The 16,116-nt window shown below is 43.6% G+C and overlaps 1 protein-coding gene and 1 long non-coding RNA gene across 4 annotated transcripts in view; one reads left to right on the forward strand and one right to left on the reverse strand.

Annotated features, from left to right (window-relative positions):
* The window catches only part of FAM117A (family with sequence similarity 117 member A), a 105,732-nt gene extending 90,468 nt beyond the window's left edge, over positions 1–15,264 (forward strand). For both annotated transcript variants that reach the window (XM_078645260.1, XM_078645261.1), the window contains exons 7-8: positions 5,964–6,084; positions 13,891–15,264. In XM_078645260.1, the coding sequence (XP_078501386.1) occupies positions 5,964–6,084; positions 13,891–14,197 (428 nt within the window). In that variant the 3' untranslated portion in view covers positions 14,198–15,264. The remainder of the gene's footprint in view (positions 1–5,963; positions 6,085–13,890) is intronic.
* The window catches only part of LOC144755891 (uncharacterized), a 226,891-nt gene that overhangs the window by 87,554 nt on the left and 123,221 nt on the right, over positions 1–16,116 (reverse strand). The window lies entirely within an intron of this gene.

Below are 16,116 nucleotides of genomic sequence, written 5' to 3' on the forward strand. Positions count from 1 at the left end.
ATGCTCTGCAAAATTAAATCTGGCTCCCCCTTGGATCCCTTACCCATTGCTGCTGTTCGGTCCCTTGATCCTCCGCAACTGTCTGCAATCTGCTCCACCTTCAACCTATCACTCAAGACCGCCATCGTCCCTGCCACCTGGAAGCATGCAATGGTTATGCCACTGCTGAAGAAACCTACTGCAGACCCTGAGCTCCTCTCTAATTATCGCCCTATCTCATTGTTACATGCTTTCTCTAAGGTTCTGGAACGTCACATCCATTATCACCTCACTCAGTTCGTGACTATAAATAATTTACTCCATCCTTCGCAGTCAGGATTTCGGCCAGGTTTCTCTACGGAAACTACACTCCTGGGCGTCACAGAGAATCTTCAGTCCTTGCTTGACAGAGGGGAGACGGCCGCGCTGATATTACTTGATCTCAGCGCGGCGTTCGACACCATCTCCCATAAAATCATTCTGGACGCCCTAGCCACCATGGGCGTGAAAGGATCGGCCCTGGACTGGCTGACTTCTTTTCTTTCTGATCGCACCTTTCAAATCTTCTCCCACTCAGCCACTTCCAATACTTATCCCCAACCTCACGGTGTCCCCCAAGGCTCTATTCTTAGTCCCCTACTTTTTAATCTTTGTCACCCCTTTGGCCTACATAGCAGACAGCGTTGGTCTTACTCTGTTTACGTATGCCGACGATTCGCAGGTTGTCTTTTCCCTCATTCAATCTGACTGGGCCTCCGCCTCCCTCCTTCAGCTTGGACTTGGAAAAATTGCAAAATGGATGAACCACAATCTCCTCAAGCTAATGGTGGGAAGACAGAGGTCCTTGTCCTGGGGCACAAACCTGACCTCTGGACTTCGAGACACTGGCCAGCTGAACTGGGCCCTCTTCCTGCACCGGTGGAACAGGTACGAAATCTAGGCGTTGCAATTGACAGGGACCTGACAATGCAATGCCAAGCCAACAAGGTTTCTTCTACATGTTTTACCATCATTCGCTGGTTGAGAAAGATCTTGTGGATGCTGCCCAGTGACACCCAGAGGTCGGCGGTGAATGCCTTGGTCACCTCCCGAATGGATTATGGCAACATACTCTACCTGGGGGCGGCCAAGGCAGTCACTCAACGCCTGCAGTTGGTGCAAAATGCTGCAGCACGTCTTCTCAGTGGTTGCCACAAAACCGACCATATATCTAGTCGCCTTCGTGATCTTCACTGGTTAAAGGTGGAAAACCGAGTGAGGTTCAAGGCACTCGGCTATATGCACAAGATAAGGCATAAGGTGGCACCTAGCTACCTACAGACCTTGGTGAAATGCTACTCCCCGATCCGGTCCCTTCGTTCCTCCTCCCAAATCGATCCGGTCCCTTCGTTCCTCCTCCCAAATCCTATTTTCTGTGCCAAAGATCAAACTCTCCAGAATGGGAGGCCGCTCCTTCACCTATTTGGAACCTAAGTTATGGAATTCTCTTCCTCTGAACATCCGCTCCGAGGACAGCTATATTCGCTTTCGTAAAGCAGTCAATACCTGGCTTTTCGACCAATAACTGATTCGGCCTGACCATCCACGACTAACTACATTATCATAGCGCCGGGAAACCCTTTTGGGTAGCTGTCGCGCTCTAAAAGCTCAAATAATAAAATAAAATAAGGCCGGCCATACCCTGGACGGGATTTTCACGAATTACCCAGAATTAAAATTCTCTCATTCAGAGCCCGTAGCCTGGTCAGACCATGCAGTGGTTCGGTTTTGTATATTAGGCACGACATCACAAAGGGCGAGACAGAATAAGAAGGAAGCTAGGACTAACAGAGCCTGGAATAAAAAGAGGGGACTACCCTGGAGGAGTTGTTGGTGGCCTCCAAGGTCGCTTTGCTCACAGGGTCAGACGAAGCTGCACTAGCCTATGATAACTGGATCAATCAGCCCTCTACCATCTTGGCCCCACCAAAAAGTTAGCACCCCTCCCGCATGGTAGCCCCCTGGTATTCAGAGGAACTCGGGAAGCTCAAGCTCAAGTGCAAAAAACTAGAACGAGCCTGGCGTAAAAACTATAGTGAGGCCGGAAAAAAGAAATATAGAGCGAGTCAGGGAATTTACAAAGAGTAGATAAGACAACTCAAACAATCCTACTTTACGGACCGTATCCTCGGGGCTAAAAATTCCCCTAAGGAACTTTTCTACACGGTTGCAAGCCTGGCCATGCCCAAGGCAGCAGCTACGCCACCTAGCCAGGAACTCTGTGAAAACCTAGCTCAGTTTTTCATAAATAAGGTTGGAAGGATTTTTATATCCCTGGAAGCTCAGGTGTTACAGAGCCTGCAGGAATCAAGGTCTAGGAGCCTGACTGCAGACTCACAGGGCATCAAACTGCTTGCTTTTGCCCCAGTTAAGGGAGAAGAGATCAAGAGGCACCTGCTAAGCATAAAATCAGGTTCTCCTCATTACCCCTGCCCGGCAACGGTAGCAAAGCAGGCAGCAGCCCCCATAGCCGATACTCTAGCAGTATTATTTAACCAGCTATTCGAGATAGGGGACTTTCCATCGAGCTGGAAGCGGGCCTCTGTCAAACCCCTATTAAAGAAGCCCAACTTAGATATTACTGACCCTAACAACTATCGGCCGATTGCAAGACTGCCATTGCCAGCCAAGATCATAGAAAGAATCATGAACATCCAGCTCAGTGCATACCTAGGAACTACTCAAAGTCTAGACAGTTCACAACATGGGTTTAGACCTGGCCACAGTACGGACTCCGCCCTGATCAAAACAACGGAAGAGATCAGGAAAGTGATGGACTCAGGGGGTCGGGCGGCCTTGGTTATGTTGGACTTATCGGCGGCCTTTGATACGGTCCACCATACCATTTTGGTGGACCGGTTAGAAGAATGCGGGGTACAGGGGAAGGCCCTAGGCATTTTGAGATTTTTTTTGACTAACAGGGTCCAGGTGGTTGCGTTGGGTGATTTTGAGTCTAAACCCTTTCAACCACCTTGCGGGGTCCCTCAGGGGTCCTCGCTTAGCCCGACCCTGTTTAATGTCCCTGTCTCCTCCCTGGCCCCGGTCATCCGCTCTTATGGGTTCAAATTAACATCTTACGCAGACGACACACAGATAGTGGTGTCTGCTACCAGGGAGAGAGAATGACGTAGCGGGTAAGTTCCAGGAATGCATGATTGCTGTAAGCACCTGGATGGCCATGAATTGCTTAAAGCTTAACTCGGCCAAAACCGAAGTGATATTGTTCGGCTCCACGGTCAACTTCTGGAGCCCGAGGTGGTGGCCAGAAGAGATGGGGACTCTCCCCATCCCGGTCAGTAAGGTTAAGAACCTGGGGGTCGTGATAGACGATAGACTCTCGTTCAGACCCCAGGTAAATGCCTTAGCCTCATCTATTCACTGGACGCTGAAAATCCTTCGGAAGGTTCTTCCGTTTCTTCCAGTTGACTGTAAAAAAACAGTGGTGACGGCCATGATGCTTACACGACTTGATTACTGCAACAGTCTACTCCTTGAAGCCCAGCAAGGAGTACTCAATATGCTACAGATAATACAGAACGCAGCAGCACGCCTCCTCACAGGCTTGCCTAAGTTTGCACCTATTTCACACAAACTTGTGAAGCAGCACTGGCTTCCAGTGCGGAAGCGGATTTTATTCAAAAGCATGTGTATTGTATTCAAGGCAGTCCATGGAATAGGTCCAGCGTTCCTAAGGCAACATTTTCACTGGTACAGACCAGGCAGACTCCTTAGGTCAACCACTCTGGGACAGATTAAGATCCCACGCACTAGGAAAGTGTGTTGGGGGGGGAAGAAGTTTCAGCCGAGGGGCGGCGGTTGCCTGGAATGCACTCCCGGTGGCAGTACGATTGTCTCCCGATTTGATGACCTTTTGCAGAAAGCTAAAAACTTGGCTGTTTGTAAACTAAACTCGAGGCCTAGCTATAGGAGCTATCTAGACAGCGACAGGACACCGTATGGTAACAGTGCGCTTTACAAATGTAAAAAAACAAATAAAAAAAATTGCTTAGTTCGTGGTTTGGTTTTTGATGTTCAGCCATGTTCTAGTAAACCTTTACCATCACCAGGATGCAGGAAGTATCAAAGATAAATTGGTGATCTAGCAGGAAAGGTGCTACAGTTATCTTTTACGGAAAACATCATATGTGCTTCAGAAAAATAAAGCATCTATGTATTTTTTCTACGCTAGTTCAAAATATACGTTTTTCTTTGTTGTAGTAATCTTTACAAACTGATCTCAATATAGGCCTATTGGCACAAGTAGCACAGCATATCATCAATGATCAAAACATACTGGACATGATTATCCACAGCAAGGCACGCCATCCCACAGTTTTGCAAAGTGTGTGAAGCTAAGATAAACCCAAACCTACCTCAAGATGAAACCGAGGACTGCTCAACAGCTTGCCCCGCAGAATACATGCAATCCAATGTGACCAAGGAAATAATTATTGCTATTAACCCCAGAAGACACGATGAGCAACAAGTAATGAATAGCATAACATTTATAGTCTGCCACTACTTACGAGTCCAGTTTAGTTTTGATGACGGATCAATTAACGTTATACAGAGCTGAAAAACATTTGTGTCCATTGCAGATGCTTCTGTGATCCCTTATTGGTGAGAAACTATGATCATTGCAATCTACATTGTATCTATCTAGTTTTATTAGGAGCTCGTCTGCGATGGCTAAGAAACATTTTTCATGAAAGCAGTGTTAGGTACACTGTTTGCTTTAAGTCCTCACATACAAATATGTCGACCTGCTTTGTTAGTCATTAAGCATCGTTCTGACACCCTCCGATGATTTTTTTTAATGTACTGAGGTACTTTGCTCTGCAAAGATCAGTGAATTTTATACATTTTTGTGTATTTGTTTTTAAACAAAATCGTAAGATTTTGGAAGAAAATGAAATCTATCTTTACTAAAGGTGATAACGTAAAAAGGGTGTTGTGAATTGGGACCTTAGCAGAATGACAAAACATCAACCCTTTACACCTTGGAATTAATCACAAAATTAAAATGTAACTAATATAACGCTTTTCTGCGATTAAGTCACTAAATGAGCAATAAGCTTAATTTCTTTAAACTGACATTAATGTTGTCTCGCTGAAATAACATACTGAATGATATACATTATCTAGGCGTAAATATACAATGCTGCCTCATCATAGTATAGGAAGTTTAATAAACAGCATAAGTGTGTCTGTCTGTCCCAACCCCCACCCCAAATGTAAAAAAACATTGCTTCATGTTTGCTAACTTTCATTGAGCAAGTATCCAGATACTACACTGCTTTTAACAAGCCTATGTGCTAAACTCTGATACCTGCTATTACAGATAAGTGCATGTGTTCTTAACGCCATCATTGTTGAGGAGCTCAGTGTAATACACTCCATATTCGGATGGGCAGACGAGTGAGTGAAGAGATAGAATGTCCTCTCTGTGTTTATTAGAGCTTAGGGAGACTAGTTGGTGGTAACATGAGGGCAGCTATGTAAATTGAGCATGGGTGTTTAGTGCAGGTCCAGGAGGTGCAAGATATCCAGGTACGATGAAGAGGCACAGATTGAATTGTCCCGTCTACTAGGTTGACTATGTTGTCCCACTTGATATCACCAGTCTGAAAATGGTACATTTCCAGGATCCGCTCCGCTGCCACCCATATAACCGCTATTTAACTAAAGGCTTTGAGGCTCCAGGTCTTTAGCTAAGATAGTCAGTTCTACTGTCTGGTGCTTTGCAAGCAATGAAGCATGGCAGAGGTAGGTTGAGGTGGCTCGCCATTAAAATATTCTGTAGACATTCATGGCCCAATAGCCCAGATGGCATCCTTCTGAATAACTGCAGTCCACCATTGTCTTGTCTTCATGCTTTATTGTTCCTGCCTTATAATGCTTAAAATTGCTTTAATAAAATGTATAAAATGCTTATTCCCTTTTAGAGAGTGGCTGGTCCTCCCCTGTATGCGCAGCTGCTTCCTCACCAAGACCGAACCACAGCTATAAGTTTCAACGGGAACCCCCAGAGGGCTGTGAGAAGGTTGAAGCTTATGAGGAATCCTTGTAAGTATCTAAACCGGTTGTGTGGAACGTGGAGTGTTCTAGTAAGAATCCCGCTTTTGACGCTGCAGCTTGGTCTGGTTGATTTTCTTGTTTTGTAGTTCCAAAGGGTTTTTGTTTGTGCATTGTTCATAACTCTAGTGAGTACTGGAACCCTCTTCCCTCTCTCTGTGAAGCTCTACCAACACGTTGCCTTTTAAGCTGAATGTGCCACTGATGATTTATGTATAGTAAGTGAATTTATGGATCACGTGATGACCATAGGTGTCCTCGTGCTGGATTCCAAATGTCCACCATAAATCGTAACTGTGAAGAGAAAGGTTTTGAGTTATTTGATTTATAAAGTTTTGTATAGCACGAACATGACTCGTGAGGGTATTGGTGCGCTTTACAGGGAGTTGGGGGGAGGGAGGATAAACCAGTAAAACACAGTAATAAAGTGTAGTTACACATAAATACAATCCTAGAAGAATATCAAATCGAGGAGCGCGACCTCCGTAGGAGATCAGAAGGAGGTAGTTGTGATCAATAGAATATGAGTACAACCGGTAAGGTTGATTGATATATGGTATGGTGACGACTGGCTAACCATTTATTCATCAGGAATGATTTCACTTCTAATTTGAAGGAGGCAGTAGAGAGAATCAAACGGATTACTTTCGGAACAGAATTCCAAATTTTCAGGGCAAGGCCTGAAAAAGCTCTGTTGCACGTTTTTCTTTTTGCTGAAAATCTTTGGTATCAGTAGCATGGAGCTGTTGCTTGTGGTGATCTACATCTGCCAGGTAGTTCAAACGTTTGTGCTAGGTATCTGGGAGTGCTGAAATGTATACGGGTGGTGTGGCGCTGCGGCAAGGGCGGCTGACTCCGGAGCACGGGGCTCACAGTACTATCCCCAGCACCGTAGGTTCATCAGCTCAGCATCCTGTGACTCTGGGCAATAGCTCACTTCATCTTCCCAACGGCCCCCAGTGCCTTGAGACCCTTATGGGTGATACATTCGCCCTTTACAAATACTGGGTTTTGTAGGTCTTTCTAGGTCATGCAAGCGATGTTTAGATGAATTTGTGCCTCATAAGGGAGCCAGTTTAGGGATTTCAGGTCAGGGTTTTGAGTCTGGCCGCAGCGTTAAGGGAGGCCTGAAAAGGGGTCAGTTTGTATCTGGGACGAACACTGAACGTGACACTTCCGTAATAGAGCTTGGGGATGACTAGGTCTTGGACCGCCAATTTAAGATCATCGTGGGGGAGGAGGGGTTTTAATTTCCTTAGAAGGGTTATCTGGTAATCTGCTCCTTTGGTGACATTGCTGATGTGGTTCTGCATATGCAGATGTTTGTCTGGTATAATTCCCAGAGATCTTGCAGAGTCTACAAACTGAGGTGTACAATTGAGGGCAGTTAGATGTTTCATCCAAAGGTCGATCTTTAAGATTATATTTAGATGGGGTAATTCGATTTTGATGGTGTTAAGTTTGAGATGGTTGAGCGCAAGCTAGTTCTGAGTATTCTGTAGAATAACATTGAAGGTATTTAGGTCATTGGGGAAGGAGATTTTCAGGTACAGTTGTGTGTCCTCTGCATACATGTGATAATGAATGTTGGAGGATGCTAAGGAGTCTGCTAAAGATTCCATGAATAAGTTAAAGAGAATGGGAGAGAGGGTAGATCCCTGTGGAACTCCCAGGTTGACCGTAGAGGGCTTTGACAGAGAATGGTTGAGCTTGATTCTTTGGGTTCTTTTATGGAGGAATGAAGTAAACCATTGGAGGATGGTCCCTGAATTGCAGGTGAATATTGTTAGTACAAGTCTGGGGACAGCTGTATCCACAGGGAAGAAGGGCCAACATCCACCCTGGATTGAAGTAAGGCAGTTCAAGGTGATCCTGGGAAGCTGAGCGCAGGATCCAGGACAGGATGGGTTTAAATATGTATATGGAAGCCGGTACCCGAGATAGTCTGGTCCAACAAAATTATTAAACCGATGTTCCATACTGAGTGCTTTGAAATCAATTTGCTTCTTACATTGCAGACAATTTAACTGGACAACTAGGCTCATGGGGCTAGATCAGATTTCTTAGGACTCAACTGCTTGCATGCCAGTGTTCTACATGACCTGAAGTTGTTTAATAAGGTAGTGCTTCATATGTTAAGACTAGTTTAAGAATAAGATATAATAGATTGGTAGTCCATGTGGCTGAAGAAGTAGAAAAACACACAGAATGTTTTCAAATGAAGGAAGCATATGGTGTCAACTTTACTGTTCTGAGGATAGGTGGTAAGCTTCTTCAAAGATGATCCGAGTTGAGTACTTTTGTAGAACAGCCCAGTATGATGGCCAGGTTTTGATATTATAAAGCTGACGACTATATTGAGGAAGCACACCCAGGAATCGGTACCTTTGTCTGGTTGGAATTTATCTTAAATGAGCTCAGTGCCATCCAATTGCATAATTGGAGTGCATCTGGAGCGTAAATCGTCTACTCTCACCCCTCCCCCCCCACACCTCCCCCTCCTGCGGTCAATGCCTGGGGACGTTCTATGCAGGCCTGAGCTCAGGCAGAGAGAACTACTTTGTGCAGAGAAGATACAAGAGGCCTTCGTAAATATCCCTTGCTTCCTGTTGGGAGAGCATACTAGCTGATTTCCTTATCACCTGATGGTGACTCCACTGAAGACCATGGGCTTTCCATAGCGACTGCGAGTCCTTCAGCCGCTCATTCTCCATCAGAGGCACTAGTCAACTGCCCCTAAAACCCCACCATGCCATATTACTGGCATTCCACAGGTTACTGCTCTACAATATTGCTCCCTCCCACACCCCCTTGTTTTCGTTTCTCCTTTATTTCTTCACATGGCCCTGTGTTATTTACAGATTGCCGTATTTAACTTTTGTAATTCTTGTATCTCAAGCTCGTTTGATGACTAACACTGTACATGTAACATGTTTATGCTGCTCTACTTGAACCCATATCATTTTCTTTGTGAAAGGAAAAACAAAAACTCAATAAAAAAAGATTCAAACAAAAAATTGAAGTGTATCAGTACCATCCTGTAGTGGCTATTCAGTCTAACCAATATTTGTGTTTTTATGAGCGTATTTATAAAAGGAAAAGCTGTTAGAGCGAATTAGGGCAGTGGTAGCGCACAATTAATGCACATGGTGCTTAATGACAAGCTCTAAATGACACCCAAGATTAGTTTCTTTGATACTGATGTGTGAGGGGTTAGAAATGCTGCCAGATGCCCGTTTGAAAGATCAGATCCACTCTAAATCGATGGCAGTAACTTCATTGACTGAAGACTGTGGACCAGCCTTTGCTGATGCAGAATGTCAGAGGTTGCTGACAGATCTAAAACTAAGAGGGCAGTGATCCCTCCGAAATCCTGGGCTGCTCTAATGTCACTAAACCTGCTATCAGAGCAGTGTCTTTACATTGGCCTGCCTGAAGGCAATTGGGCTGGGCCCAGTGACTAAGAATGTTCCAATAGATTGGATAACTGGGTGTTGCTGGCTTATTGAAGACTGTTAGCTTGTACAGGTAGCAGATAATTAGGGCAAAAGTTCGAAAGGCCACAAGGGATTGTATGAGGGTTCTTTAAAAAACTGAATAGCTATAGCTTGTGACAGTCTGAAATGCAAAATGTGGCAAAGGACATCTGTTCTGATTATTGTAAAGAATAGGGAAAGCTGTCCGCAAGTTTTTTTATGTATCAAAGGATCTACAGGAGAACCCAGTTTTATTGTAGATACAGAATCTGTGACCGTCTGTTGGAATGGAGGGGGGGACATAATGGGAGGAAATGACACCTGAATTTTGGTGAGTTCAGAATTGAAAAAAAAAATGTTTGCTTCCGGTACGAAATATTTTGTTACGGGTAATTTAAAATTGGCTTTTGAGTGGTTCGGAGTCTCAAATTGCACTGCGGCATTGATTAACATTGGCAGTTTGTTCTTTTTTAGCACTATTTAATTTCAAACTGTAACAATGAATGTCTCAAGTTTCCCTTATTGCTTTTTTGTCATTTTTGTTAAAGTTTACTCTTTTTTTTTTTTTTTTTCTAATTTGCTTTGGGTTTTCTTGTTTGGCATTTTGACTTTACTGTTTTGGTAATGCATAAAATACTTTACACATTGCCATAAGTTAAACCTGTCGGCTCTGTGTCCTGCCTATATCAAAGTTAATTTAGTGACTTTGAGGGTTCACCCTGACGAGTTTGGATTATTTCTTGGTGAGTAGTTGTCCACCCTTCATAATAATCCAGTGTATTACAATATGTTAATGCCTTTGCGATTAGTTAAAATTATTCCTCTGCTATAAGTGAGAAAGCCATGTAGAAACAGCCAACTAGGTTTGCAAGAGTATTTCTCACACATGTACTGTAGAGGAATGTAAAAAACAAAAGCGATTTGTATTCACACAGGTCTATTTTCACGAAATAACAGACTGTCTTCGAACCGGGACCTGTTCTGGGATGATAGCCCTGTGTGTTTTAGTTGAGCTATTTAGCTGCTCTTAAATTTCGAATTTATTTAAAATCAATTTTTTCTGAGCCTTTAAAACTGAATTGCGGGAATAAGAACCTCCTTCTGGCACAGTTTTCTCCAGCAGGCAACCTTCAGTGTACCTTGTGTCTGACCTGGACAGTTCTGCGTTTGCTTCCGGAGGGAATTTCTTTAAATAAAATCGGAGTCCAACTATAACAAGTCCAATATGGCAAACTGTGATGAAGACTGGATAGTTTTTTAAACAGCTGCAACAAACTTCTGCCGGAATGGAAATTACTGCGTCAAGGAGGCTGTAAAAATGGAAAGAAACCTGGAAATGTGAATCCAATATTAAACTGTGGCTGTGCAAGGCTGCACGAGAAAACCCTGACCCCTAGAGACACACTGATTGTGGGTTTAGTCTTGAAAGATGATGTAAACCTATTATTTCTTGTATATGTCCTCAATTAAGTTGGACCACCTTTAGTGAGGATCACCTTTGCAGGACGTCTAAATATTTCTCCTTGCGAGTTGTTGGGTGGATAGATCTGTCAAAGTAAATGCACTTGCATGACAAAAGTCTGAAAGGGTTTATTGATCAAAGAAAAATGAAATCTGAGACTCCGTTATCCAGTCAGCCAGTGTGTCCCAAACAAACTGTTAGAGCATGCTCAACAAGCAAAGACAAAGCGCACATTTATAGACGTGGACGCACAAGTTTGCAATGAAGAACACGTAATAGTCTTCAAACACCTATATGCTTCCTTTGTTTGAATCTGAGGTTATGAGTAAGAAGCCTATCTTGATAGTGGAATAACTATGTACATGTTTCAGCTGAGCAAGGTAATCCATACTTTCTTGTCTGAGGAAACAAGATGTGAAAAAGAGACTCGCAACGTCAGACTGAACCTTTTTTTGGGGGGGGGGGGGCTTTTTGCTAGAATTAGTAGAATACATGACTGACGCAAATTACAGTTATTTAATTTAAAATTATATTTAACACCATTCAAAAGACCTTTATCAATAAAAGAGGCCAGATTTTTATTGTATGAGCTACCTTTTGCTTCCAGAGAAAAACTGTGTGTACCGTAGGAAATAGGGTGGCGTTGCCGTAGATAACTTTGCGACTTCATTGATTTCCATAATATCATGGATCTTCAAACAATACAATTTTCTCGGCCATCCTGTACTTTTGACTTTCTGGTCTTCTGGCATCATTGCCCCCTTGATACACAGCAGCCCTGGGTATGGCTGCACTTTTGCCTCAGGGCCGTTTTGCTCTGGTGCCATTTTGTGTGATGATGGTCCTCTGAGTAGCTGTCTGTCCTGCCCTAACAGGCCTGAGGCCTTCTGATATGCCATTGGACTTCCTTGATGTTGAAGTACTGTCTTGAAATCCAAGGCTTTGCTAAATGGCACAGACCCTCTTCATGAACTTTGAGGCTCTGCTGTACTCGTTCTCCTATCTGGTGTGGATACCAGTCCTACTCAAAGGGCTTTGAACCTCAGCTCTGCAATTACTGTTTACATTTTTCCATTGCTGTCCTCACTCGTATGAAGAACAAATCTATATTTTTTTGCCATTTGAAGTCTGCACAGGCTCCAGCACGATCTGTTTCCGTATCAGAAACCACATTAATTTGATGTATTTGAGTTTTTATGACCAGAAAAATAAAAATATTGCCTTTAAAAAGCATGTTGTATCTGGAAAAGTTGCTTTCTATTTTATAACGTTTTACGACTTATCTCTTTCTACATGCAAATATGTTCTGATTCAGTGTTTGAGTATTAATGAAGATTTATTGAATTGTGTTTCCACTTTGTCACTGTATGATGTTTGGTGTTAACCCGGATTTCTCACTGTGGCAAGAAAGTATAATGTTCTGCACTTACCATGTCTGTACCCAGTGCAGTTTCCAACACAGCATTTCTTGAATTGTTGACTTCCTCAGGCTACTAAAATTGGTTTCATATTGCCCAGCCCCCCTCGCAGAACTGCTGTAGGTGTTTGTTTTTATTTTGTTTAAAGGTGCTTATGGTTTTCTTTGCCCTCCTGAGATTTGTTATATGTCTTGCACTGACTCCTAATACACAGCCACACAAAAACCTAACCAACGAGAGAGTTGGAATTTGATTTAGGATGGAAGAACCTAGGAGACATAGACTTAATGACACGGTGATACAGCTGAAATACAGGTGGGGGGCACGGGAGACTAAACTTGCTGAAATGGGTTTGGAAAATACTGTGTAGGTGCACCACTAGAGATTGGGAAATTTAGAAACTGTACAGACGGATATAAGAAAGACAAACAAGGAGACACTTGCTCTTGGTTCGTTACTACTGTATATGTATGGATACTGGGATTAAGAGGAGAAAATGGAGTGAGGAGACTGACCGGGAAGGGGAAGTCTGTCTGACCAGAGAAACTGGGAAGAGACAAGAAAACTGGAACTAAAGGATGCTGAGTTTACAACACATTTTAAGCATGGATGGTGGAACACCACCATCCTGATCACAGGGGTTGGGGGACACAGGGAGATAATAGGAACATGCAAGGAAGATCCTCACTGGGAATTTCGATAAGACCCAACATATCGGACTGGTCTACAGGAAACCCCAGATTGGTTTGGAACCACAACATCCAGGCAGTCCACCACTCTATATGTTGATGGCAGGTGCAAAAGTACACAATGTAAATTCCCTGCAAACTAACACTGTGGTACTTAGTTGGGACTTGAAACTAAGGCATTGCTGCTTCTCTCCAGTTAACTCCCACTGGACCTGAGGAAATTGCCTGTAGATGCAGCTACCTGTCATATTATCAGAATTGGTGAGAATCAATAAGCAATCGATAAACTGCGTGAAAGGTGCTTCTTTTAGGGGTTGAGGCTTCCAGTTTGTAGGGCTTCAAGGGCATAGTGGTGAATGGAGGTGAAACAGGCTTAATGACTTTAGCTCCGAACTGTAGGCAAGACCTCTCATTGTTTAGGTTCTATGATTGTTACACCCTGACCGTGCTATGTCATTGTCATTGTGTAAAGAAACACTTGACCTAGCCATTTGCAAAAATAAAAATGAATAAATGCGTTTCTCAAAGTCCCCTCTGCTGCTGACAAATCACTACTGTGACCGTTCGGGCATTTTGGATGGGGGAGAGGGGTATTTGATTGAGTGTTGGAACCTACTTGTACTTGGTTTAACATTGTTTTTTGTCATGATGTCAATTCCCCCATTTGTACCTTGCTGAAATCGGGTGCTAGCGATGTGGAATGCCTTGTTTTAGAAACACTCAAGATAAAATGTTGTTTTCGTTCTTTTCAGATCGCCAGGCCTGGATCCATCCCTCGTGCTCATTGGTCCCGATAAGAACAAGGTGCACTTTATCCCGACGGGCTCTGCTTTCTGCCCAATAAGCCTGGTCAAGCCTCTCTTGCCCAATGTAAACTTTCTTTTGCGAAGCTTTCCATCTCAAGGTAGCTCTGGGACAGGACAGGCCAGGGGGCCCTCTCCTTACGTTGACTCTATTCATGACCCAGATTCTGGTGCTTTTGGTGAAGCTTCAGCTCACCGCTGGAGTCCTAGCCAGGCTGCTGAGGGTGGTGCCTTCCATAGCTCATTGGTGGTGTGAGGAGCAGTTGCCTCAATTCTTCTCTCCATGATCGCTATGGAGGTGCAGACCTATGCCTTAAAGTGCAAAGATGTAGAGAACGCTCATTCTGTGACAGCAGCTTGCTCTGTGGGACAGGTGTTAAAACGCGTTTGTCCATTTTAGGTCACAAAGCCATCTTCCCTAAGTGCATTTGCCACTGATTTCTCTTTGGTACATATAGCTCAGTCACAACTTGTGTCTTCCTCCTCTGTAAGGCTGATTTGAGATTCCAGGTCGGAATCTTCTTCGGGCCTTTTAATGGTGGGATTATGCTTGATCCACTGTCAACATCTTATCCTCTAGTTTAGTGCTTTTGGTGATCTAGCCCTCCGACAGACAAACAGTATGCGCGAAGAGGTAGACAAGACCAAGCCATGTCCCTCCAATGCCGTACGCCCAGTGCCAGAGAATGGGTTATTGAAGGCAGGATGCTTGAGGTGGCAACAGTGAAGAGGCTGGGTTACCAGTGTAATGAGGGATAGGAATTACACGTTCTGCACTTGCAGGTGATGGTACTGTTCTTCCACACTGCCTGTTGCATACACTATAAAGGTTACTTGGAAACCCGTTAGTGTGCTCTTTACTGAGGATTGTAATGCTTGCAGTCTGCCTCTCAGTCCTGCTGGGCCTCTTGTGTAATGCAAAGGAGAAATCGCCACGCATTAGCCAACAAATGGACTATCCATTTTCTAGAAAACAGCACTTGGGTTGATCATTTTGAATATCCAATGGGACAGTGGCATCTGGACTCAGTTGGGTCTGCTCCTTGAGTAGGCAAAAAAAAATACTTTCAGCCCTCCCAGTGCAGGTGGTTAACAACAAGAAATATAAACACATTGTGTCCCAAAAAAACAAGCCATCTTGGTTTAGTACTTGAAAATGTGCTGTTTTGAAGGGGCCCTAACAGTGTTGCTGATGAATGTACTCGGGCTCAACCGAGAATCGACTCAACATTTCTACAAACGTCAGAAGAGGAATCTCCTTTTTCTTTTGTGTTTTTTTGCTGTGATTATTGTGCATAATTTAATAAAGATTCCTATATCTGGTCTGTGTATACTTTTTATTATTTTGCAAATTAATAGTTCGAGCCGTGGTATGTTGGGAGTTTGTTGGTGCTTACAAGATGTTTGGTGGCCCAGGGGGTAGTGCATCTCCATCCCATTCCCTGAGCACGTTTAACACAGAGGGGATTATACCCACCTATTATTGCCAGTGGGGTTCTCTTCGCGTATCTATACTCACCCACTTTTACCCATACCATTGGTCCTTTGCTGCTGCCCACTACTTTGCTATGTATATTCACCGTACCTACTCCTGCTAAGCTTGCATATTCCCTGTGTGCTGAAAAAATCTAATGTCATCTGTTATAGGACAGACTTTACCCACTGTGATAAAACTACTCTGGGAGCCCACATAGCCCTGTGCGCAAGTATACTTGTTTTCCGCGCCCACAGTACGATACTCCACCTACTCAGGGTGGCTGTCCATCACTTTCCTATGTATACCTATTGTATCAACTGCTATAGTAAATCATACTGCCAATTTGCTACTGATTTAAATCACACTTAATCAATCACACCTTGTTTCCACCGAATGCTATAGTGTTGCCACCCACAACTGTGCTTAAAACAACCCATTGTGCGAAGGCCCACAAACTGTGCAAGTGCCTTACTATTCTGGTGAATATACCAGTACCCAAAATACCGCTCATTATTAATCCGAATTGCAAAAAAAAAAAAAAGACTAAGGGTTTTTTATCAGTTGGAAAGGGACTGGTAGTAAACAAATCCTAATAATGTGAATGTCAAGTTCTTGGGTCTGTTTCTGATGGCAATGCTGTAGTTTTTGGTGGGGGTTATAGCATCTGATGATTAATGGAGGAGTTATGTAATAAGGGT

Source organism: Lissotriton helveticus, chromosome 5_1, assembly GCF_964261635.1.
Source record: "Lissotriton helveticus chromosome 5_1, aLisHel1.1, whole genome shotgun sequence".
NCBI lineage: Eukaryota > Metazoa > Chordata > Amphibia > Caudata > Salamandridae > Lissotriton > Lissotriton helveticus.